The 25,752-nt window shown below is 45.7% G+C and overlaps 1 protein-coding gene across 1 annotated transcript; it reads left to right on the top strand.

The window, feature by feature from the left end:
* The first annotated feature begins 9,582 nt into the window (after nt 1–9,582).
* On the top strand, nt 9,583–21,289 carry CLDN19 (claudin 19). Its single transcript, XM_060758747.2, has 5 exons — nt 9,583–9,805; nt 11,295–11,459; nt 11,735–11,819; nt 19,305–19,451; nt 21,024–21,289. Exons 1-5 carry the CDS (start codon nt 9,583–9,585, stop codon nt 21,055–21,057), a joined length of 654 nt encoding a protein of 217 aa, XP_060614730.2. The 3' UTR covers nt 21,058–21,289.
* Nucleotides 21,290–25,752: the final 4,463 nt, after the last annotated feature.

Genomic DNA, 25,752 nt, shown 5'->3' with positions numbered 1-25,752 from the left:
GCTTGGGGAATTGACGTTGCCCGGGTTATTAAAATAAGTCATTTTTTAAATTGTACAAAATACATAAGGTTGTGGGTGAACTACAACTCACATCATGCCAGTTTAACCCTGCAAAAGTCCATCAGTACTTTTTATGTTGGGCAAGTTTGCTCTAGATGGAGTTGGAGTTCAGTGTGCTGTCTGGCTGCCGGGTAAACTACAACTCCCACCATAGTGAGTCAGTCCCCTCAAACCTCTCCAGTATGTTGAATCAGTCATGGGGGTTCCGTGTGCCACGTTTGGTCGAGGTCAACCATCATTGTTTGGGTTCATAGGAACCCCCGGTGGCGCAGTGGGTTAAACCCCTGTACCGGCAGGACTGAAGGACAGGTCGCAGGTTCGAATCCGGGGAGAGTGTGGATGAGCTCCCTCTATCAGCTCCAGCTCCCCAAGCAGGGACATGAGAGAAGCCTCCCACAAGGATGATAAAACATCAAAGCATCCAGACGTCCCCTGGGCAACGTCCTTGCAGATGGCCAACTCTCTCACATCAGAAGCGACTTGCAGTTTCTCAAGTCGCCCCTGACACGACAAAAAAAAAGTGCACTCTGGATGCAGGTGAACTACAACTCCTATAAATCCCTCCAAAGATCTCCAGTATGTTTTGTTGGTCATGGAAGTTCTGTGTGCCAAGTTAGTTCCAAGTTCATCATTGGTGGAGTTCAGAGTGCTCTTAGACTGCAGGAGAACTATACATCCCAGTACTTACAACTCCTATAAATCACGGTGAATTCTCCCCAAACTTCTCTAATATGTTCTGTTTGCTGTATGCCATAGAAAATAGCAGGAAAGGGTTAATGAAGAGGCAGTGGGCGGGGTTATGCAAATTTCACACCAATGGAGAGAGTATGAAACACTGGGATGTCTGTGGTGAAGGAAATCCAGAATACCTAGGATGGAATTATCCTTGTATGAAAGCCAGGCTTTGAAGATGCAAGGCTATTCAGTGCTAATCAAGCTGGCCAATTTATTTATTTATTTGCGATATTTATAGTCCACCTTTCTCATCCATACGGATTGCAACATTCACACTTGCCTAGTTTCCAACATGATTTCTGAGAACGCCTGCCATAGATGTGGGCGAAACATCAGGAGAGAATGCTTCTGCAGCATGGCCAGACAGCTGGGGAAACTCACAGCAAACCTATATTTAAGGGTGTTTGGATTCAATTTTAAAAGTCAGACATCTGTTTGAATGACTGGAATGCTATAATTGCAAGGCTGCAATAGAAAATAGGCAGTTTTGCAAAGGAAAGGGAAGATGCAGGGGAATAAGGAACGCAAAGAAACACAGAGAGACTGAGGTCGGGGTCGGCAAGGGAATCGCGGTCTCCAGAGTCATTGGGTGCATCTACACTGCAGAGTTAATGCAGTTTGGCACTCCTTCAACGGCCTCTTCATGCGAATGGGAAGGAGAGTAGGTGATCTTGGAAAGTGATTGCTTTCGTCAGAGCTTTGGAAATCTCCCAACTTCGGGAAATTGTATGAGTTAGTGGGACATGTAGTTTTCAAAGGTCTTGAAAAGAGCGACGGCATATTCTAGAGCTGCAGCAGTTAAAAGTGGAGTCAAACCACATGAAGTTGACAATGTAAATCAGTGTTTCTCAACCTGGGGGTTGCGAGGGGATTTCAGGGGGGCCAACAAAGACCTGCAGAAAACATATTTCTGATGGTCTTAGGAACCTCTTTAGTAGAGAAGGCTGAAGATCTCTCTGCTTATCCTTCTCTTCCTTTTTGGAAACAAATGGCAAATCTCCCCACCAAATCTTCCTCCGCTGTGATTGGCTGGCCTCTTAGCCAAGGGAGGGCTGAGTGGTGTTGGGGGTGGACTTCACGCGGGAAAGGGAGAGCAGGCGTGCTCAGTGCATGGCAACATGGTGCGCATGTGCAGGCAAGGGAGAGCACGCGAGGCTGGAGGGATTCCAATCATAGAATCATAGAATCCAAGAGTTGGAAGAGGGCCATCCAGTCCAACCCCATTCTGCCAAGAAGCAGGAATACTGCATTCAAAGCACCCCTGACAGATGGCCATCCAGCCTCTGTTTAAAAGCTTCCAAAGAAGGAGCCTCCACCACACTCCGAGGCAGAGAGTTCCACTGCTGAACGGCTCTCACAGTTAGGAAGTTCTTCCTCATGTTCAGATGGAATCTCCTCTCTTGGAGTTTGAAGCCATTGTTCCATTGCGTCCTAGTCTCCAAGGAAGCAGAAAACAAGCTTGCTCCCTCCTCCCTGTGGCTTCCTCTCACATATTTATACATGTCTATCATATCTCCTCTCAGCCTTCTCTTCTTCAGGCTAAACACGCCCAGCTCCTTAAGCCGCTCCTCATAGGGCTTGTTCTTCAGACCCTTGATCATTTGAGTCGCCCTCCTCTGGACACATTCCAGCTTGTCAACATCTCTCTTGAATTGTGGTGCCCAGAATTGGACACAAGATTCCAGTTAAAGTGGCCTAACCAAAGCAGAATAGCATGACTTCCCTGGATCTAGACACTATGCTCTTATTGATGCAGGCCAAAATCCCATTGGCTTTTTTTGCTGCCACATCACATTGTTGGCTCATGTTTAACTTGATGTCCACGAGGACCCCAAGATCTTTTTCACACGTACTGCTCTCGAGCCAGGCATCGTCCCCCATTCTGTATCTTTGCATTTCGTTTTTTCTGCCTAAGTGGAGTATCTTGCATTTGTCCCTGTTGAACTTCATTTTGTTAGTTTTGGCCATTCATCTCTCTAATCTGTGAAGATCGTTTTGAATTCTGCTCCTGTCCTCTGGAGTCTTGGCTCTCCCTCCCAATTTGGTGTCGTCTGCAAACTTGATCCTGCCTTCTAGCCCTTCATCTAAGTCATTAAAGATGTTGAACAGGACCGGGCTCAGGACGGAACCCTGCGGCACTCCGCTCGTCACTTCTTTCCAGGATGAAGAGGAAGCATTAGTAAGCACCCTCTGGGTTTGTCCATTTAACCAATTCCAGATCCACCTCACCGTAGTTTTGCCTAGCCCACATTAGCCTAGTTTCCTTGCCAGAAGGTCATGGGGGACCTTGTCGAAGGCCTTCCTGAAATCCTGGTACGTTCCATCCACAGCATTCCCTGCATCTACCCAGCTTGTAACTCTATCAAGTTATGGGTGACTCTGTGTGGGAAGTTTGGCCCAATTCTATCATTGGTGGAGTTCAGAATGCTCTTTAATTGTAGGTGAACTATAATAATAATAATAATAATAATAATAATAATAATAATAATAATCTTTATCTGTACCCCGCTACCATCTCCCCAAGGGACTCGGTGTGGCTTACATGAGGCCAAGCCCAAAGAACATCAAACAAAACATCAATAAACACAACATCAATAAACAATCAATAAAATACAAATCATATAAATCACATAAACAAAAAGCAATCAATAGTGACATAAACAATTTTAAATATGGCCGGGCTAGATGTAATAGATTAAAATTGACATTTGCTGATGTGAACAGGTAAAATGTAACTAGGGTAGAATTTTTCGGAGAGAAATGAGGGAGCACAGTCCATCCTAAGTCAGTATTAAAGTGCATTGTGAGGACATATTTCTGAGAGTTCTCCTTATTCTGGGAAGGCATACTGGAACAACCATGTTTTCAGGCTCCTCCTAAAGACTGCCAATGTTGGGGCATGCCTGATGTCCTTGGGAAGTGAGTTCCAGTCAAGGGGCCACCACCGAGAAGGCCCTCTCCCTCGTCCCCACCAATCGGGCCTGCGAAGGTGGGAGCATGAGCAGGCCCTCTCCAGATGATCGAAGAGATCGTGTGGGTTCGTACACAGAAATGCGGTCACACAACTATAAATCCCAGCAATGACAACTCCCAAATATCAAGGCCTGTTTTCCCCAAAAATTCCAGCAGTGTTCACATTTGGGTATATTGAGTATTCGTACCAAGTATGGTCCAGATCTATCATTGTTTGAGTCCACAGTTCTCTCTTGATGTAGTTGAACTACAATTCCAAAGCTCAAGGTCAATACCCATCAAACCCTTCCAGTATTTTCTGTCAGTCATGGGAGTTCTGTGTGCCAAGTTTGGTTCAATTCCATCATTGGTAGAGTTCTGAATGCACTTTGATTGTAGGTGAACTATACATCCCAGCAACTACAACTCCCAAATGATAAAATTACCCCCCCCCCCCAAAAAAAATCCTACCAGTATTCAGATTTGGGCGTATTGGGTCTTTGCACCAAATTTGGTCCAGTGAATGAAAACACATCCTGCATATCAGATATTTACATTACGATTCATAACTGTAGCAAAATGACAGTTATGAAGTAGCAACGAAAATAATGTTATGGTTGGGGGTCATCACAACATGAGGAACTGCATTAAGGGGCCACAGCATTAGGAAGGTTGAGAACCATTGGTGGAGATGATGCACCCAAGGGACTCCTCTGCATTGCATTTGCTCACCTGACTCCACTCCCAGCTAGAAATATTTAACTCTCCTTTCTCTCTCATTAGCAATCTGCTCACGCATGATTTGTTTGCTCTCGTATTAATGATCGCAAAAAGGGATGCCATTTTCCCCTCTCTTTCCAGAGTTTGGTAGTGGTTAATAGTATGCACTCTCTCCCATCAAGACCTGTGAAGGAATCCCACTGGGGCACTGCACCAAAACACCTGGGAGTCACTCCGGACCGTGCTCTGACTTATAAGAAACACTGTTTGACAATCAAGCAAAAAATGGGTGCTAGAAATAATATCCTATGAAAGCTGACTGGCACAACCTGGGGATCACAACTAGACACAGTGAAGACATCTGCCCTTGTACTTTGCTACTCTGCTGCTGAATACGCATGCCCAATATGGAATTCATCTCACCACGCTAAAACAGTGGATGTGGCTCTTAATGAGACATGTTGCATTATCACAGGATGTCTACGCCCTACACAACTGGAGAAATTATACTGTTTAGCTGGTATTGCACCACCTGACATCTGCTGGGATGTAGCAGCCTGTAATGAAAGAACCAAGGCAGTGACATCTCCTCCATTGTGCATGTGGCAGGGCTCAGGTTGCATTGCAGCAGGTGGTCAGTGGTTTGCTCTTCTCCGCACTCGCATGTCGTGGATTCCACTTTGTGGCCCCATCTCTTAAGGTTGGCTCTGCATCTTGTGGTGCCAGAGCGCAGTCTGTTCAGCGCCTTCCAAGTCACCCAGTCTTCTGTGTGCCCAGGGGGGAGTCTCTCATTTGGTATCAGCCATTGGTGAAGTTCTGGGTTTGAGCCTGCCACTTTTGGACTCTCGCTTGCTGGGGTGTTCCAGCGAGTGTCTCTGTAGATCTTAGAAAACTATTTCTTGATTTAAGTTGTTGACGTGCTGGCTGTTATCTGAACAGAGGATGGGCTGTAGTGTAGATGTCACTGCCTTGGTCCTTTCACTATTGGCTGCTACTTCTTGGTGGATGTCAGGTGGTGCAATACCGGCTAAGCAGTGTAATTTCTCCAGTGGTGTAGGGCGCAGACACCCCGTGATAATGTGGCATGTCTCATTAAGATCCACATCCACTGTTTTAGTGTGGTGAGATGTGTTCCATGCTGGGCATGCATACTCAGCAGCAGAGTAGCACAGCGCAAGGGCAGATATCTTCACTGTGTCTGGTTGTGATCCCCAGGTTGTGCCAGTCAGCTTTCGTATGATATTGTTTCTAGCACCCACTTTTTGCTTGATATTCAGGCAGTGCTTCTTGTAGGTCAGGACACAGTCCAAAGTGATTCCCAGGTATTTGGGTGCGCTGCAATGCTCCAGTGGGAGCAAATGAGAGTCCAAAAGTGGTAGGCTAAAACCTGGAACCTCAAGTCATGGCTGAGACTGGATGATGGACTCCCTCCTGGGCACACAGAAGAGAGATCGACTTGGAAGGCACTGAACAGGCTGCGCTCCAGCATTACGAGATGCACAGCCAACCTTAAGAAATGGGGCCACAAAGTGGAGTCCACGACATGTGATTGCAGGGAAGAGCAAACCACAGAGTACAATGCAGCCTGAGCCCTGCCACATGCACAATGGAGGATCTCCTTACAGCGACACCAGAGGCACTCCACGTGGCCAGCTTCTGGTCAAAGGATAATATAATGCCAACTTTTAATCTTTGTTTGTGGTTTTTCTATACATTATAACTGTATTCTCAATTCACTTCTGACATGAAAAATAAAGATATTTCTAGGAGAGATTGGATCGGTCCAGAATGCGATTTGGCTGCTGCAGGACACGGGGCCACTGGGACAGTTTGACCCAAAAACCTGCCCTTTCCCCACTCTTTGCCTCCGGCTCCGGCCCTTTGGCCTGAGCTGCATGCTAATGCGGGCTGCTAACCTTTTAGCTCTCCTTCCCTTCCACCCAAAGCAGCCTTTGTGTTGTAGCATGTGCGGCCTTGCGGGGGCCGCCTGGCATTTGCGCTGGCATTTGGGTGGGCTGCCTTTGTCAACAAGAGGGCACATTGACACCGGAGGATGCTTAGGAGCCTCTTTGGCCTCCTTCTCCCTGGTGCAAATATGTGTGTGCAAATTGGGGGGGAAAGAATGCAATCCTCCCGCCTCCTGCTTTTAAAAATATTTGGAGAGAACAAGGGCAAAGCGTTCCTGCCCAAAGCGGTTGGGAAATGGCACTCTCAGGTTTCGGAACGAAATCGTGCCAAGGAAGCCCAGCGCGGGATTTTCATGCCGTGATGTATTCTGAGAGAGTGTTACTTATCAAGGGCGATGCAGAGATTTGAACCTTGGTCTCTACAGTCATACTCCAGTGCACAAACCAGCTCTCAACCTATATTTATTATTATTATTATTATTATTATTATTATTATATTAATTATTAATAATAATAATAATAATTTATTGTTTATTGTTAATAATAATTTATTATTATTATAATAATTTTTGGTATTTATTAACACAATTTTTATTGTTTATTCTTATTAATAGTTATTAATGTATTTTTATCATTATTAATATATTATTATTAATAATTTATTTATCCTCAGCACTATTTATTGTTATTATTAATTCTATAATTCTATAAAGCTTCCAATGGCAGAAGGGGCTGGACTGGATGTCCTTTGGACATCCCTTCTCATTCCAATGGCAGAAGGGGTTGAACCGGACGACTTTTGGGGCTCCCTTCTCATTCTGCAATTCTATCACTCTCCTAAGGGATGAAGAGGTTGGACTGGATGTCCTTTGGGGACCCCTTCTCATTCCAATGGCAGAAGGGGTTGGACTGGATGTCCTTTGAGGACCCCTTCTCAATCCAAAGGCAGAAAGGGTTGGCCTGGATGACCTTTGGGGACCCCTTCTACTTCTATACTTCTGTAACTCTTCCAATGGCAGAAGGGGTTGGACTGGATGACCTTTGGGGACCCCTTCTACTTCTATAATTCTGTAACTCTTCCAATGGCAGAAGGGGTTGGACTGGATGACCCTTGGGGAACCCTCTTCATTCTAATGGCAAATGGGCTTGGACTGGGGAGGGGGTTCCCTTCAACTTCTATGTTCTATACTTTTTTCCCTATGAGCTTGTGGAGTTGTTGTATCGGCTCAGGTCCTATAAAGATTTCAGTAGGGATCCCATCAGGTCCGCTGGTTTTGTTATTTTTTTGTTGGCTGATGGCATTGCTGACTTCTTCCAAACTAGGCAGTGCTGCAAACTCATCCTTGGTTTGTTGTTGCGGGATTTGTGAGAGAACCTCTTCGGCCACATTGGAGCTGCAATTCAGGAGACTTTGGTAGTGTTCTTTCCAACATAGTGTAATGGATTTCCATCAGTGCAAATCTCTTGGGAAGACAAGCAGACAAATGTCAGCGTGCTGGAAGAAGCAAAGACCACATTGAAGCGATGGTCCTCCGCCATCAACGCTGGACCGGCCATGTTGTCCAAATGCCTGACCACCGTCTCCCAAAGCAGTTGCTCTACTCCGAACTCAAGAATGGAAAACGGAATGTTGGTGGGCAGGAAAAGAGATTGAAAGATGGGCTCAAAGCTCTGGCATAGACACCGAGAACTGGGAAGCCCTGGCCCTTGAGCGCTCTAGTTGGAGGTCAGCTGTGACCAGCAGTACTGTAGATTTTGAAGAGGCACGAATGGAGGGTGAAAGAGAGAAACCTTCCAAGAGGAACCCTGACTGGGACCACCTTCCATCTGGAAACCAATGCCCTCACTACGGGAGAAGCTGCAGGACAAGAATAGGACTCCACAGTCACCTATGGACCCACCAGTACACTGATCTCGGAAGACTATCCTACTCGGACACCGAGGGATCGCCCAACTAACTAACTGTTCTATAACTCTTCTAATGGCAGAGGGGGTTGGACTGGATGTCATTTGGGGTCTTTCCTCATTCCATTGGCAGAAGGGGTTGGCCTGGATGACCTTTGGGGGTCCCCTTCCATTCCAATGGCAGAAGGGGTTGGCCTGGATGATCTTTGGAGTCCCCTTTTACTTCTATAATTCTATAATTCTTCCAATGGCAGAAGGGGCTGGACTGGATGACCTTTGGGGCTCCCTTCTCATTCTATAATTTTATCACTCCCAAGGGATGAAGGGGTTGGACTGGATGTCCTTTGGGGACCCCTTCTCATTCCAATGGCAGAAGGGGTTGGACTGGATGTCCTTTGGGGACCCCTTCTCATTCCAATGGCAGAAGGGGCTGGGCTGGATGACCTTTGGGGACCCCTTCTCATTCCAGTGGCAGAAGGGGTTGGACTGGATGTCCTTTGGGGACCCCTTCTCATTCCAGTGGCAAAAGGGGTTGGACTGGATGTCCTTTGGGGACCCCTTCTCATTCCAGTGGCAGAAGGGGTTGGACTGGATGTCCTTTGGGGACCCCTTCTCATTCCAATGGCAGAAGGGGCTGGGCTGGATGACCTTTGGGGACCCCTTCTACTTCTATACTTCTGTAACTCTTCCAATGGCAGAAGGGGTTGGACTGGATGACCCTTGGGGGACCCTTCTCATTCCAATGGCAAATGGGCTTGGACTGGGGGGGGGGGGGGGGAATCCTTTCTATTTCTATGTTCTATACTTTTTTTCCCTATGAGCTGGTGTTGTTATATTGGCTCAGGTCCTTTAAAGATTTCAGTAGGGATCCCATCAGGTCCGCTGGCTTTGATATTCTTCTGTTGGCTGATGGCATTGCTGACTTCTTCCAGACTAGGCAGTGCTGCAAGCTCATCCTTGGTTTGTTGCGGGATTTGTGAGAGAACCTCTTCCGCCACATTGGGGCTGCAATTCAGGAAACTTTGGTAGAGTTCTTTCCAATGTAGTGTTATGGATTTCCATCAGTGCTGCAAATCCCTTGGGAAGACAAGCGGACAAATGTCAAGGGATGAAGGGGTTGGACTGGATGTCCTTTGGGGACCCTTCTCATGCCAATGGCAGGAGGGGTTGGACTGGGGCCCCTCCCTCCCTCCCCCTCTCCCTGCCTGCCTGCCTGCCCAAGGGCTCCTCCTCCTCCTCCTGCTGCTCCTGGTGCTGCTGGAGGGCTTCCTGACGGGGCTCGGGCTGCGGTGCGGGGCGGGCGATGGGGGGCGCGGGGCTGGAGCTGGGGGGCTACTTCCTGGCGCTGGGGGGCTGGGTGGGCGCCGTCTGCGCGGCCGCCTTGCCCCAGTGGAAGCAGAGCTCCTACGCGGGCGACGCCATCATCACCGCCGTGGGGCTCTACGAGGGGCTCTGGATGAGCTGCGCCTCCCAAAGCACCGGCCAGGTCCAGTGCCGCCTCCACGACTCCCTCCTCTCCCTCGACGGTGCGCCCTCTGGGCATGGGCAGAGGGCAGGGGCACGCTTGGGCGGGGGGGGGGGGACTCTCTGAGAAGGTGCAGAGTGCATTTCTTGCCATTGGCATTGCAGGCAGAAGAGTTTGGGAAGGAGGGAGCCTTTTTCATAACTTGGGAGCCCTCTGAGCATGGGCAGAGTGCATTTCTTGTCAATGGCATTGCAGGAGAGAAAGTCTTTGGGAAGGAGGGAGCCTTTTTCATAACCTGGGAGCCCTCTGAGCATGGACAGAGCACGTTTTGGCCATGCGCACTGTAGGAATGGGCATGGGATGGCGCTGGTGTCTGTCTTTCTGATCTGGGAGCCCTCTGAGCATGGGCAGAGTGCATTTCTTGCCATTGGCATTACGGGGGGGGGGGAGTCTTTGGGAAGGAAGGGTCCTTTTTCATAACCTGGGAGCCCCCTAAGCATGGGCAGAGCACATTTTGGTCATGCATACTGCAGGGATGGGCATGGGATGGCGCTGGTGACCGTCTTTCTGATCTGGGAGTCCTCTGTGCATGGGTAGAGTGCATTCCTTGGCATTGACATTGTGGGAGGAAAAGTCTTTGGGAAGGAGGGAGCCCTTTTCATAACCTGGGAGCCCTCTGAGCATGGGCAGAGTGCACTGATGGCCATTGGCATTGCGGGGAGAAGAATTTTTGGGAAGGAGGAAGCCTTTATCATGATCAGGGAGCCCTCTGAGCATGGACAGAGCATGTTTTGGACATGCACACTGCGGGGATGGGCATGGGATGGCGCTGTAACCATCTTTCTGATCTGGGAGCCCTCTGAGCATGGGCAGAGTGCATTCCTTGCCACTGGCATTGCAGGGAGAAGAGTTTGGGAAGGAGGAAGCCTTTTTTAAAACCTGGGAGCTGTCTGAGCACAGGCAGAGTGCATTTCTTGCCATTGGCATTGCAAGGGGGGGGGGGAGTCTTTGGGAAGGAGGAAGCCTTTTTCATAACCTGGGAGCCCTCTGAGCATGGAGAGAGCACATTTTGGCCATGTGCACTGCGGGGATGGCGCTGGTGACCATCCTTCTGATCTGGGAGCCCTCTGAGCATGGGTAGAGTGCATTCCTTGCCATTGACATTGCAGTGGGGGGGAGTCTTTGGGAAGGAGGGATCCATTTCCATAACTTGGGAGCCCTCTAAGCATCGGCAGAGTGCATTGACTGCCATTGGCATTGCGAGAGAAGAATCTTTGGGAAGGAGGAAGCCTTTATCATGATCAGGGAGCCCTCTGAGCATGGACAGAGCACATTTTGGCCATGCACACTGCAGGGATGGCGCTGGTGACCACCTTTCTGATCTGGGAGCCCTCTGAGCATGGGCAGAGGGCATTTATGTCAATGCCATGCCGTATTATACAATCAGGAAAGACACTTGTGCTGGTGACCCTGCCAGGGGAGAGGGCGCAGGTGGTGCAGACTGCATCAGGTGGGTGATATGCTATTGTTTTTGTTGTTGTGTCTTCCAGTCCACCTCCAGACGTCCAGGGCCCTCATGGTGGTCTCCATCCTCCTGGGCTTCGTGGGTGTCGTGGTCAGCGTCATTGGCATGAAATGCACCAAAGTTGGGGATGAGAACCCGGTGGCCAAGGGCTGGATCGCAGTTTTGGGGGGTGTCTTCTTCCTCTTGGCAGGTGAGCCAAACCTTGGGGAGATCCTGTTCCATCTCAAGGCTTTCCCATGTGATACAATACTGCGTCTAAAAGAGGGTCCCTGTAAACCAATGGCGTCCGGTGGAAGCATGCTGTTGAGTTGCACCAGAGGACATAGCATGGATTGTCAGATGGAGGGAAATAAAAACAAGGCTGCTAAAGTGGTCTCAACCCGCATTAATTCTCCAGTGTAGATGCCACCCATCATTGTAAGAGAGGAACTTGGAAGGATGGCTCACTCCGACTTTCTTTCTTAGGGATGTGCACCATGACCGCAATTTCGTGGTATGCGGCAAGGGTGACCTATGAATTCTTCAATCCCAGCACGCCAGTTAATGCCAGGTATTATTATTATTATTATTATTATTATTATTATTATTGTCTGAACACTAGGAAGAACTTCCTGACTGTGAGAGCTGTTCAGCAGTGGAACTCCCTGCCCCGGAGTGTGGTGGAGGCCCCTTCTTTGGAAGCTTTTAAACAGAGGCTGGATGGCCATCTGTCAGGGGTGCTTTGAATGCAATTTTCCTGCTTCTTGGCAGAATGGGGTTGGACTGGATGGCCCACAAGGACTCTTCCAACTCTATGATTGTATGATTCTATTTATTATTATTATTATTATTATTATTATTAATCATTATTATCATTATTTAATTATTATCATTATTATCAATACAATGGTTGCTGATGACACGATAAATAAATAAATAAATCATTATTATCATTAATTAATATTAATCATTATTTATAATAATAATAATTTTATTGTTGTTGTCATTATTTATTACTATTGTCATTTATTATTATTAATAATAATTATTATCATTATTTAATTATTATTATCATTATTTATTATCATTAATTATTAATCATTATTTATCATCATCATTATTTATTATTGTTGTTGTTGTCATTATTATTGTCATTTATTATTATTATTAATAATTATTATTATCATTATTTAATTATTATTATCATTATTTATTATCATTAATTTTTAATCATTATTTATCATCATCATTTATTACTATTGTTGTTGTCATTATTTATTATTATTATTATTTATTAACATTGAGATCTGCAAAGAGGGAGAATCTACAACCTTTCTACATTATTAGGAATTGTTATTATTATTACCATTAGGATCTGCAAGATATAATAATTATATTTTATTATTATTACATATTATTTTAATATATAGTAATATATGTGTTGTTGAAGGCTTTCGTGGCCAGAATCACTGGGTTGCTGTGAGTTCTCCGGGCTGTCTGGCCATGTTCCAGAAGCATTCTCTCCTGATGTTTCACCTGCATCTGTAGCAGGTATCCTCAGAGGTTGTGAGGTCCATTGGAAACTAGGAAAATGAGATTTATATATCTGTGGAATAATTTCACACTTGTCTGCCTGAGGCAAGTGTGAATGTTGCAATTAACCACTTTGATAAACATTGAATGGCCTTGCAGCTTCAAATCCTGTCTGCTTCCTGTCTGGGGGAATCCTTTGTTGGGAGGTGTTAGCTGGCCTGATTGTTTTCTGTCTGGAATTCCCCTGTTTTTTGAGTGTTGCTCTTTATTTACTGTCCCGATTGTAGAGTTTTAAAAAAAATCCTGGTAGCCAGATTTTGTTCATTTTCATGGTTTCTTCCTTTCTGTTGAAATTGTCCACATGCTTCTTGTGGGTTTCAATGGCTTCTCTGCGTAGCCTGACATGGAAGTTGTGAAAGTGGTCCAGAATCATATGCTGTGTCCAGGTTGGTTCATCAGGTGCTCTGCTACGGCTCACTTCTCAGGGGAATTCTAGACAGGAAACAATCAGGGCCAGTAACACCTCCTAACAAAGGATTCCACTAGGCAGCAATCAGCCAGGCTTTATAGCTGCAAGGCCATTCAGTGCTAATGAAAGCAGACCAGAGTTCTTTCTCCCACCCTGGACATTATTCCACAGATATATAAACCCAATTTTCCTAGTTTCCAACAGGATGCCTGCTATAGATGTGGGCAAAACGTCAGGAGAGAATGCTTCTGGAACATGTCAGACAGCCTGGAAAACAGCGATCATATAATATGTATTATGAGGATCTAAAAAGGCACAGAGTTGGAGGCTCCCCTAGTGGAAGAATTGAGAACATCAAGAGCAGAAGAAACATTATTATTGCCCGGAACATTATTATTGGTTCTCTTGGACATCTCAGCGGCTTTCGATGCCATCGACCATGGTACCCTTCTGGGACGACTCTCCGGGATGGACCTTGGGGCCACGGCTTTGTTGTGGCTCTGGTCCTTCCTGGAGGGTCGATCCCAGCTGGTGAAGCTGGGTGACACGTGCTCGGACCCCTGGCCTTTGACCTGTGGGGTCCCGCAAGATTCCATTCTGTCTCCCATGCTTTTCAACATCTACATGAAACTGCTGGAAAGGTCATCCAGAGTTTTGGAGTTGCAGATGACACACAACTCTACTACTCCTTTCTACCCAACTCCAAGGAAGCCCCTTGGGTGCTGGACGAGTGCCTGGCCGCTGTGGCTGTCTGGATGATGAAGAACAAGCTGAGGATCAATCCCGACAAGACAGAGGTCCTCCTGGTCGATCGTAAACTGGATTGGGGTATAGGGTGGCAACCTGTGCTGGACGGGGATGCACTCCCCTTGAAGTCACAGGTCCACAGCTTGGGTGTCCTCCTGGACTCATCACTTACGCTTGAAGCTCAGGCGTTGGCGGTGGCCGGGAGGGCCTTTGCACAATTGAGACTCATGCGCCAACTGCAACTGTACCTCGTGAAGGCGGATCTGTCCAGGGTGGTCCATGGCTTAGTCACCTCCAGATTGGATTACTGTAATGCACTCTATGTGGGGCTGCCCTTGAAAACGGCCCGGAAATTTCAATTGGTACAACGGGCGGCAACCAGGTTACTAACGGGTGCTCCTTACAGGGAGCGGTCAACCCTCTTGTTCAAGGAGCTCCACTGGCTGCCATTCATTTTCCGGTCCCAATTCAAGGTGCAGGTGCTTACCTACAAAGCCCTAAACAGTTTGGGACCCACCTACCTGCGTGACCGCATCTCTTCAATCATCTGGAGAGGCCCAGCTCATGCTCCCACCTCCTTCACAGGCGCGATTGGTGGGGACGAGGGAACGGACCTTCTCGGTGGTGGCCCCTCCACTCTGGAATTCACTCCCCAAGGACATCAGACATGCCCTAACGCTGTCAGTCTTTAGGAGGAGCCTGAAAACGTGGTTGTTCCAGTGTGCCTTCCCAGAATAAGGAAAACTCTTAGCAATATGTCCTCAAATGCACTTTAATATTGATTAGGATTGTCTGCGCGCCCTCTTCTTTCTCTGAAAACCCTATCCTAGTTTACCCTACCTTGTTTATACCCAGCATTTTAAATTTTAATTATTACATTTGGCCCGGCCATAGGTTTTTAAATGCTGTATGTTATTGTTATTGTCTATTGCTTATTGTGTATTTTTGTTTTTGAGTTTAATTTTAACTGTTTGTATCGATTAAAGCGGTGCATCTTGTTTCATCTTCTGTCAGTTTCCCCACAAGCCCAAAGCTAAAATGCTTTGGATTTTAGTCCCTTCGATATGGGGAGAAATGTTTTCTAAGCGTGATAGGAAAGAGTTGTAATCCAAGGAAGAAAGAAGGAAAGAACTAAGAAAGGAAGGAAAGGAAGGAAGGAAGGAACGGAAAGCAAACAAGAATAATGCATAGCCCATCCTTCAGTCACATGGTGGTATCCAAGCTTCTTTTAGGACCCCTCCTCCAATGGAGACCAATGATGCGTCTATACTGTAGAATTAATGTGGTTTAATATCACTTGAACTGCCATGGAATCGTAGGAAAGATTTTACAAGGTCTTTAGTCTTCCTTATCAAACTGCAAACTCCGGGATTTCATAGCATTGAGCCATGGCAATCAATGTGGCATCAAACTGCAACAATTCTACAGTGTAGATGCACCCCAAGGTTGTATAATATCAGACCTATAGGTCTAGAGGGTCTATAGGTTTGTAGGATTCCAGTTTTCATTGTGTCAGAAGTGAATTGGGGGTAGAGTTATAATGTATTTAAAAACTTGGCATTATGCTAGATTTCCTTTGAGTAGAAGCTGGCCACTTCAAGTACCTCTGATTTTGCTGTGGGAAGGTCCTCCATTGTGCATGTGGCAGGGCTCTGGTTGCATTGTAATAGGTGGTCTGTTGTTTGCTCTTCTCCACACTCGCATGTCGTGGACTCCACTTTGTGGCCCCATTTCTTAAGGTTGGCTCTGCATCTCGTGGTGCCAGAGCGCAGTCTGTTCAGTACCTTCCAAGTTGCCCAGGAGGGAGTTTCTCAATCGGTCTCAGCTACTGATTGAAGTTCTGGGTTTTAGCCTGCCACTTTTGAACTCTTGCTTGCTGAAGTGTTCCTGCGAGTATCTCTCTAGGTGTTAGGAAGCTATTTCTTGATTGAAGGCATTAGCATGCTGGCTGATATACGAACAAAGGTTGGATTAGAGTTGTCAATGCTTTGATCCTTTCATTAGAGGCTGCTACTTCCCGACAAATGACAGGTGATGCAATACCAGCTAAACAGCACAATTTCTCCAGTGGTGTAGGGTGCAGACATCCTGTGATAATGCGTCATTTCTCATTAAGAACCAAATCCACTGTTTTAACGTGGTGAGACGTGTTCCACCCTGGGCATGCGTATTCAGCAGCAGAGTAGCAAAGTGCAAGGACAGATGTCTTCACTGTGTCTGGTTGTGATCCCCAGGTTGTGCCAGTCAGCTTTCGTATGACATTGTTTCTAGCACCCATTTTTTGCGTGATAGTCAAGTAGTGCTTCTTATAAGTCAGAGCATGGTCCAGAGTTTTTTTGTTGTTGTTGTTGTGTCAGGAGTGACTTGAGAAACTGCAAGTCGCTTCTAGTGTGAGAGAATTGGCCATCTGCAAGGACGTTGTCCAGGGGACGCCCGGATGATTTGATGTTTTTATCATCCTTGTGGAAGGCTTCTCTCATGTCCCCACATGAGGAGCTGGAGTTGATAGAGGGAGCTCATCTGCCTCTCCCCAGATTTGAAACTGCGACCTGTCGGGCTTCTGTCCTGCCGGCACAGGGGTCTAACCCACTGCGCCACCGGGAGCTCCATACGGTCCAGAGTGACTCCCATGTATTTGTGTGTGCTGCAATGCTCCAGTGGGATTTCTTTCCAGGTAATCTTCAGAGCTCGAGATGCTTGTTTGTTCTCAAGGTAAAAAGCACACATCTGCGTTTTAGATGGATTATGAATCAGCTGGTTTTTCCTTGTAAAAGGCAGTAAGAGCACCTAGAACTTTGGAGAGCTTCTGTTCAACCATTTCAAAGCTCCCTGCTTGAGTGGTGATGACACGATCATCAGCATAGATGAAACTCTCTGTCCCTTCTGGCAGTGGCTGGTCATTTGTGTAGAAGTTGAACATGGATGGAGCAAGCACGCTCCCCTGAGGCAGGCTGTTCTTCTGTTTTTGCAGTTTGCTTCTCTGGCCCTGGAACTCAACAAAAAAGCTCCTGTTTTGTAGCAGATTTCCTATGAAGTGGGTGAGGTGGCAATCCTTTGTGATATTATACATTTTTCTCAGGAGAAGGCGATGATGTACAGTATCATAAGCTGCTGACAGGTCTATGAAGGCAGCTCCTGTAATCTCCTGTTTCATTGTGCAGTCCTTACTTTGAAACTAGTTATCTTCTAGAAACTTTGTTTTTGTGGCACAAACTAGATTGCATTGGTTGAGACTCTTTGAGGGGTCCTCAAACTTTTAAAGCAGAGAGCCAGTTCAGTGTCTCTGAGACTGTTGGGCGGGGGGACTCTATTTTGAGAAAAACATCGACAAATTCCTATGCACACTGCAGGTATATTATTTGTACTGCAAAAAAAAACATGAAAGAACAATACAGTATTTAAAACGATGAACAATTTTAACCAACATAAACTTACTAGTGGGAATGGTGGACTTGCTTTTGGCTGATCAGATAGTCAAGTTAATTCAGATTGTTGTTGTTGTTGTTGTTGTTGTTGTTGTGTGACTTGAAGTTGTTTCAGACTTAGGGTAACACTTCGTCTAAAATTTAGACCAGAGACCGAGTAAATGACCTTGAAGGACCGCAGGTGATGAAGTATTGATTTTTAACTGTAAGTTAAGCGTAGTTATGTATATGTGTCTCTACAGTTAAATATTATTGCATGTATATATATATATATATATATATATATATATATATATATATATACGCTTAGGTGGTTGAATATTATTATATGTATGTGTTAGGGTTGCCATGGAGAAAGGGGCGGAGCCAACTGCACTTACCAGAAACAGACATTTTGAGGCTTCAGTCCTTTGGTCATCGAGCCAAAAGGAAGGTGGTTCAAACATGTGGTGAACCAAACTAAGGGAAAGCTTTTAACTGGAGTGATTTGAATAAGTCGAGGGGACTTATTTAGGTTTGTGGTTTAGCTGTGTGCTAATAGGAGAAGAAATCCCACTGGGAATCTTTACTTCAGCAGGAAGCTGGAGGGAGACAAGGGCATTAGCTGACCTTAGTTAATCTGTCAAATAAGGAAACATATTTAGAAATGTAACAACTAAAGAACTGGTTGCTGAAGTAAAAGACATCCTAAAGTTATATTAAGATTTGTTGAAACTGTAACTCGTGAAGCTTTATACCTCAGGAGAAGAGAACTCTGAAATCATTAAGACCTTTCCATCTATATAAATAAAAATGTAATGTTTGTAATATTCACAGAACTCAAAAACCACTGGGGGAATTGACACCAAGTTTGGACACAAGACACCTAACAACCCAATGTATGTCCTTCACTCAAAAAATTGGTTTTGTCATTTGGGAGTTATAGTTGCTAGGATTTATAGTTCACCTACAATCAAAGAGCATTCTGAACCCCACCAACGATGGAATTTAACCAAACTTGGCACTCAGTTCTCCCATGACCAACAGAAAACACTGGAAGGGTTTGGTGGGCAGTGTCCTTGGTTTTGGAGTTGTAGTTCACCTACATCCCGAGATCAATGTGGACTCAAACAATGATGAATCTGGATCAAACACTACACAAATACTCAATATGTCCAAATGCGAACACTGGTAGAGTTTGAGGAAAATAGAATCTTGACATTTGGGAGTTGTAGTTGCTGGGATTTATAGTTCAGCTACAATCACATAGCATTCTGAACCCCAACAATGATAGAATTGGGCCAAACCTCCCACACGGAACCCCCATGTGGGCCACAGCAACGCGTGGTAGGGGACGGCTAGTACTCCAAGTACTTTTTGTTTTAGTAACCCAAGCCTCAGTGTACTATTTCAAGGGGAAAAAAAACCTCGCTACATACCAAAAGAAACACTACAGAGTGGTAGCAGTGAATCTATTTGAAAATAGGGGAATCCATTAATAAACTGAATAGGAAACCCTTATTAATTGGTGGCAGCATAACCTAGCACCTCACAGATGGTGGCAGCATACTAGATTGAATAGGGTATCAGACAACGAAGAAGAAGCCTTTACACCGCATCTGGCCCGCGGGCCTTAGTTTGAGAACCCCTGCTCTATGACATATTCATTGACAAACTACAGCAAAATGTGCTATTGCAGAACGTCCCTCCCACAAAAACAATTTTCTTTGCAGTTTAATAGACCTTTTCCATGTTTTTATGGTAGACCAAATTAGGAAAAGACATTGATAACCAAGGAACGAAAATCATTTTACGTAGTGTAATATCAAGAGAAGAATATAACAAGACGATAAACTAAAACATTCTCTGGCTCTGCATTGACCCTAGCGTTTTGTCTCTCCAGGTACGAATTTGGGCCGGCCCTCTTTGTGGGCTGGTCTGCAGGCAGCCTGAGCCTTTTGGGGGGCGCCTTCCTGTCCTGTTCCTGCCCAAAACCTGAAGACCGAGGGCAGCACTACTACCGCCAGTCCCAGCCTCCCTCAGCCCGAGAGTACGTCTGAGCCCGGCATGGCCACAAACCCGAAAGAGACACTTAGCAGCAAACAAAAAAACCCCACCAAACTGCCTCTTTGTCATTCCCAGGGTGCATCCACAGTGTCAAGTTAACCCAGTTTGACACAAATTAACAAAAATAATAGTAATATACTTTATTTATATTCTGCTCTATCTCCCTGAGGGGACTCAGAGCGGATTACAGAATACATATATGGCAAACATTCAATGCCGTTACACAATTAACAACAAAGACAGACAGTACACAGACAGAGGCAAAGGCTTCCCCCTTTCCATCTCCGGCATCTGGAGGCTGTGCTCAACTTCAGTCACGGAGAGGCAAAAATTCAATGTCATTATGCAATTAACAACAAAGACAGACAGTACACAGACAGAGGCAAAGGCATCTCCCTTTTCATCTCCGGCATCTGGAGGCTGTGCTCAACTCGGCCATGGGGAGGTGCTGTTGTTCCATGTCTGTTTTATCCGTGGACGCCTTCCTTGGATTTTACCGGCATGTTTTCAGGGGTGCCTTTTACCTCCCTGCCTAAGCAGTACCTATTTATCTACTCACGTTGCTGTTTTCTTTTTTATTTATTTGTTTTTATTGAGAATAAAAGTTGCTCACAAAGAGGTGGCACGTGATAGGAAAGCATATTGTTGATAATAAAATAATATAAAATGATAAAAGGGGGAAAAAAGGCTATATGCAGCAAAAGTGTGGGAACAATATGTTTTAGAAAGTTGGAAAAAGGAAGAGCGGAATGGGTAGAAAAAAGGAGAAAAAAAAGCTAGACTGATGGTGAGAGCTCACCCTGACCTGCGGCTTGAACTGCCTACCTTCTGGTCGGCAGGATCTTCTATAGCTGGCAGTTTACTCACGGCGGCATTGAATTCTAAAGTTCAGAACAGACCCCCAAAGGCTATCTAGTCCAACCTCTTTATCCCTTGCTGGAAGACACCATCCGATCCCTCTTGACAGATGAATATCCAGTCTCTGCTCAGAAGGCTCCACCAGATCTCCAAGCAGTGTATTCCACTAATAATAGTAATAATAATAATAATAATAATAAATATACTTTCTTTATATCCCACCCTATCTCTCTGAGAGGACTCAGGGTGGATTACAGTATACATATATAGCAAACATTCAATGCCGTTATACAATTAACAAAGATGGAAAGTACACAAACAGAGGCAAAGGCTTTCCCATCTTACCTTCCCATCTTACCTCCATTGCTCTGCGTCCTGGTCTCCATATTTTCAAGCCAGGCCTCTCCCATCCTATCTTTGTGCATTTCCATTTTAGCCCTCTACAGCTTCCTCGATTCCATAGCAGTCTCACCAGTATCAAACTGGGTTAATTCCGCAGTGTAGATGCACCACTTGTGGACGGCAGCTTGTTTCTCTCCTAGGATTCTCCAACTCTGGGATTTGGGGCTACGAAGCTCTAGGATTTGTACAGTTTTCTCAGGGTTTTTCTCTATCTCTCCAAAATGCTAATAGCCCTTCTTTTTCTCTCATTTGTTTTTCCCTTCTTTTTTTTCTTATTATCCCTTCCTTTTTTCAGACCCACTGTAAAAAGGGGAGAGCCAAACGAATAATCATGTCGCCTGGGGAAGCATCCGATCTTGAAACCTTGGCCAAACACAACTTGGTTTTCTCTGTATGATAAACTCTGCATTAACTTTCCCCTATAATGCTGTCTTTCTATTGTTGTTGTTGTTATTATTGTTGTTACTGTTATTTTGTAAGCCAACACTGGTATATATCTTATGGTTTGTACTAAAAACAAAATCTGTATCATTAAAATATTTTTATTGCCAACTTTCTAAAGTTCGTTGTCATCCTGCATGGAACATGCCATCTAAACATTAGGGAAACAAACTTCCTGATGCTGCCTTGGAGTCCAGGTATTTAAGCAGAGACTGGATGGCTATCTATCAGGAGGGCTTTTACTGTGTCTTCTTGCATGCTAAGTGTCAAACTAGATCAGTGTTTCTCCACCTGGGGATTGGGAACCCTGTGAGGGTTGCAAGGGGGTTTCAGAGGGGTAGGCAGTGACCATCAGGAAACATATATTTCCAATGGCCTTAGGAACCCCTTTGGCAGAGAAGACTGAAGAGCTCTCCGCCTGCCCTTCTCTTCCTTTTTGCAAACAGACAGCAAATCCTCCCACCAAAAGCCCTCCTGTGCTGTGATTGGCGGGCTTCTCAGCCAAGGGGAGGGCTGCTTCTGAGACTCCAAGCATGGAGGGAAGAGCAGGCATGCTCGGCACATTGGTGTGCATGTGCAGGCGAGGGAGAGCATGTGAAGCTGGAGGGAGGCTTGCAGCAGCGATTCCATTCAAGGCATGAGGATACTGTGTGGAAAGTTTGGCCCAATTCTATCATTGTTGGGGTTCAGAATGCTCTTTGATTGCAGGTGAACTATACATTCCAGCAACTTCAACTCCCAAATATCAAGATCTATTTCCCCCAAAACTCCAGCATTGTTCATACTGAGTGTTCTGTCACGCGCTGGGCCTGTAACAGTTGTCTTTTCTATAGGACGTATACTTTAAGCCCAGAGGGAAGCCAGGGAGCCTCAAAGAGTAGTTCTCAGGGATTTTTCTGAAGTGATGGTCTTTAGAGTCTTTAATGATACAACAAAGTCTTTATTATGGAACAAACAACAGATCTTCAATGGTTCAAATAACTCTTCAAGGCTTTCTTAGTCTAGTCCTCAATGGGCTGGTACCTGACTTTGATTAACTGTACTTTCTCTGTAGGAAAAACCCTGTTTAACCTCTCCCAGGCTGTTTACTGTCTATGCCTCATCGGTGTGGGTCCTACTGCCGATTCCAAATGCGTCTGGGTATTGAGTAGACCTACCAGCCGAGGCTTGTAAATATTTCAGATGGAGTTCCGTGGATCTGTAGTGCTGTCCTCCCTCAGAGAATTCATTGAAAACTTCAGGGCTGTTTTCCCTCTGATTGCTGTGAGGCTGAGAGGCTGTGAGCTCACAGCCAGAGCCTTGGGACCTTTTCCCTGGAATTTCTGTTTCTGTTTCCCCGGATGTTGTGTTCCCCTGGATGCTCTTGGAAAAAGAAGCTTTTATACGGGACGAGCTGGTCAGCTTCCTTATGAGAGACTGACCAAAAAAATGGCTCCTTTCCCTCCCAGAGCCCTGAACAAGGGGCAGAACCAAAGCTTAGTTATGATGGACAGGGGGCCTGCCCTATGACTGCAAACAGATAACAGAAAGAAAATAAAGTTGGAGCTCCTGGTACAGCCATACCAGCACACTGAGTATTCATGTCAAGTTTGGACAAGATCCATCATTGTTTGAGTCCGCAGTGCTCTTTGGGTGTAGGTGAACTACAACTCCAAAACTTAAAGTCAATGCCCACCAAATCCTTCCAGTATTTTCTGTTAGTCATGGGAGTTCTGTGTGCCAAGTTTGGTTCAATTCCATCATTGGTGGAGCTCAGAATGCTTTTTGATTGTAGGTGAACTTTAAATCCCAGCAACTACAACTTCCAAATGACAAAACCAATCCCCAACCCCACCACTATTCAGATTTGGGCATATCGGGTATTTGTGCCAAATTTGGTCCAGTGAATGAAAATACATCCTGCATATCAGATACTGACATTATGATTCATAACAGTAGCAAAATTGCAGTTATGAAGTAGCAATGAAAATAATTTTATGGTTGGGAGTCACTACAACATGAGAAACTGTGTTAAAGGGTTGCAGCATTAGGAAGGTGGAGAAACACTGACTTACACACAAAAAACTCGTGCGCTACAAACAGCTATATCTCCCACTATTCAGGAGACACCAATGGCCCTCCCTCCAATGACATCGCAGGTTAGAGCGAGAGCCATGAACATGTCCCAAAGCCCTGCCAATGTCCTCCACAAACACCACACTGCCCACCACCCAAGTGCTTTCATATGGGGACAATATCATCCTAGATTTGATGTTTTTCCTCCATCACAGACATCTCAATGTTTCTCTCAATTGGTATGGAATTTGCATGATCCCGCCCACAGCCTCTTCCATAAGCCCTTCCTACTCTTTCTTATGGCGCACAGCAAACATAAAGGAATTGATCAGAAACTGCTCGTATTGGAGGGGTTTGGGCGCCTGACTCAACATGATAGAAGTTGTAGTTCACTTTGAATCAAGACAGTGCACTCGACCCCCACCAACAATGGACCTGGACCACATTTGGCACACAGAACCCTCATGATCAAAATACTGGAGTGGCTGGAGAGGAATTCATCTTATTTTAGAGGGGTTGTAGGTCTGGCATTTATAGTTCACCTGCAATCAAAACACAACTAACTTGGCACATAGAACTTTAATGAACAACAAAAATACTGGTGGTTCTGGCATGGATTGATCGGATTTATAGTTCACCTACTTCCAGAGAGCACTGTGAACCCAAAAGCCGATGTATCTGGACCAAACTTGGCACACGCACCTGATACATTCAAATTGGATTACTGGAGGGATTTGGGAGAGATTGGCCTTGCGTTTTGGGAGTTATAGTTCACCTACAACCAGAGAAGCTGTGACCCCCCCCCCCCCCCCACCAATGATGAACCTGAATCAAACTTAGCCCACAAATCTCCCATGACTAACTGAATATACTGGAGAGGTTTAAGGAGAACTGACCTTCCTTTCTGGGAGTTGTAGTTCACTTACATCCAGAGACACTGTGACTACCATCGATGACAGAACTGGACCTAAGTTTGCACACAGAACCCCTATGACCAACTCAATGTACTGGAGGGATTTGAGGGGACTGACCCAACATGGTGGGAGCTGTAGTTTATCTGCAAGCACTGAACCCAACCAATGATGTATCTAGAGCAAACTTGCCCTACATGACAAACTTTAAGTACTGATGGAGTTTCAGGGTAGTTCATCCACAACCTTAAGCAAATTGCATCATTCGCAATTGGTACCTCAATTGGTTTGACTTTGGTTCCTTGCTGTTGCTACTTGCTCAGTCCAGTTCCCATCCTTCTTCTGGGATTTACAACGGCAGGAAATACTAATTTGCTTAATCCCTCTCCACCATTGGATGCCGTGGAAAGGAATGGTTGGGAAATGGACGAAATCCCCTTCCCCTGCGGCTTTCGTGTTTGGCTGAAGGCGAACCTGGACTAATTGGGGTCTGTTTTGCAAAGTTCAAGGTTGGAAAATTTGCAGCATTTTGACCCAAAGGCACGGCGGGAGATGCTGGAAAGTGGGCCCAGTCTGGAAATAATCAGTCTTCACCGATTATTATTATTATTATTATTATTATTATTACTTACTGAGACAAAAGCATAGTATGTCACAGCAAATGAGATCTATATGCTGGATTCCGTATCACAAAATCACAAGTCGAACACTTCCCAAGCGTCTAGGACTGTGTGATGTATTTTTTGAATGATCCAAGAAGGTGGCCTTTTGCTGTTGACAGATCGTGATTTTTGTCAGTGTTTATCGTTTCCAAATGCCGGCTGAGATCTTTTGGCACGGCACCCAGTGCGCCAATGACCAATGAGACCACCTCTACTGGTTTATGCTAGAGAGCCTTTGCAGTTCGATTTTGAAAAATAAAGACATAGAAATAGGAAAGCGTCATGGGAGAGGCAGTGGGTGGAGCCATACAAATTCCACACCAATTGAGAGAGTCAGAAACACTGGGATGTCTGTGGTGGAGAAACACATAAAATCTAGAGTGACAGTGTCCTCTCTTATCAGAGGTGGCCCTAGGTAATTTTCAACGGTAAGCAAACAGTATTTTGGCACCCCCCCCCCCCAATCATTGATATGGAGCAGGAACGAGAGGGGCTAGGCGAGGCTCAAGGGCCCGGCCCCTTCGGGAAGAGGATTGTCCGGCAGTGAGGCAAGGAAGCCGAGGCTCCCCCCCGGACTGCTAGGGCTATTGTGAGCCGAGGGGGTGCTCCTCAAGTGGCGGTCGAGGGGCATTTACAGAGGCGCCTCTGCGCCCCTGGCAAAAAAAGTGTACTGCAACCGCTTACTTTGCGTAATGGATGAGCCGCCCCTGTCTCTTATGAAAGCCTTGGGCAGTGGTGGACAATGTGATGTTTGTGGAGGTCATTGGCAGGGCTCTTGGACATCTTCATGGCACTCGCTATAACCTGCAGTGTCACTGGCAGGAGAGCCTTTGTTGTCTCCTGAATAGTGAGAGCTATAGCTTTTTGTGGCGGCAGGAGCTTGTTTGTGTAACACCCCAGCCACATACACACATACATATTTACACTTTTATTATGTGTATAGATTATTATTATT

This window comes from Anolis sagrei, chromosome 13 (assembly GCF_037176765.1).
Source record: "Anolis sagrei isolate rAnoSag1 chromosome 13, rAnoSag1.mat, whole genome shotgun sequence".
NCBI classification, from domain to species: domain Eukaryota; kingdom Metazoa; phylum Chordata; class Lepidosauria; order Squamata; family Dactyloidae; genus Anolis; species Anolis sagrei.
Note: the sequence above shows the minus strand (reverse complement) of the source record. Positions and strands in the feature narration are given on the sequence as shown.

Coding starts and splice junctions, on each gene's coding strand:
- CLDN19 (XM_060758747.2), top strand. CDS start 9,583: ATGGGGGGCGCGGGGCTGGAGCTGGGGGGCTACTTCCTGGCGCTGGGG. Junction 11,460..11,734: donor TGTCTTCTTCCTCTTGGCAG/GTGAGCCAAACC, acceptor TTTCTTTCTTAG/GGATGTGCACCATGACCGCA. Junction 11,820..19,304: donor AGCACGCCAGTTAATGCCAG/GTATTATTATTA, acceptor TTGTCTCTCCAG/GTACGAATTTGGGCCGGCCC.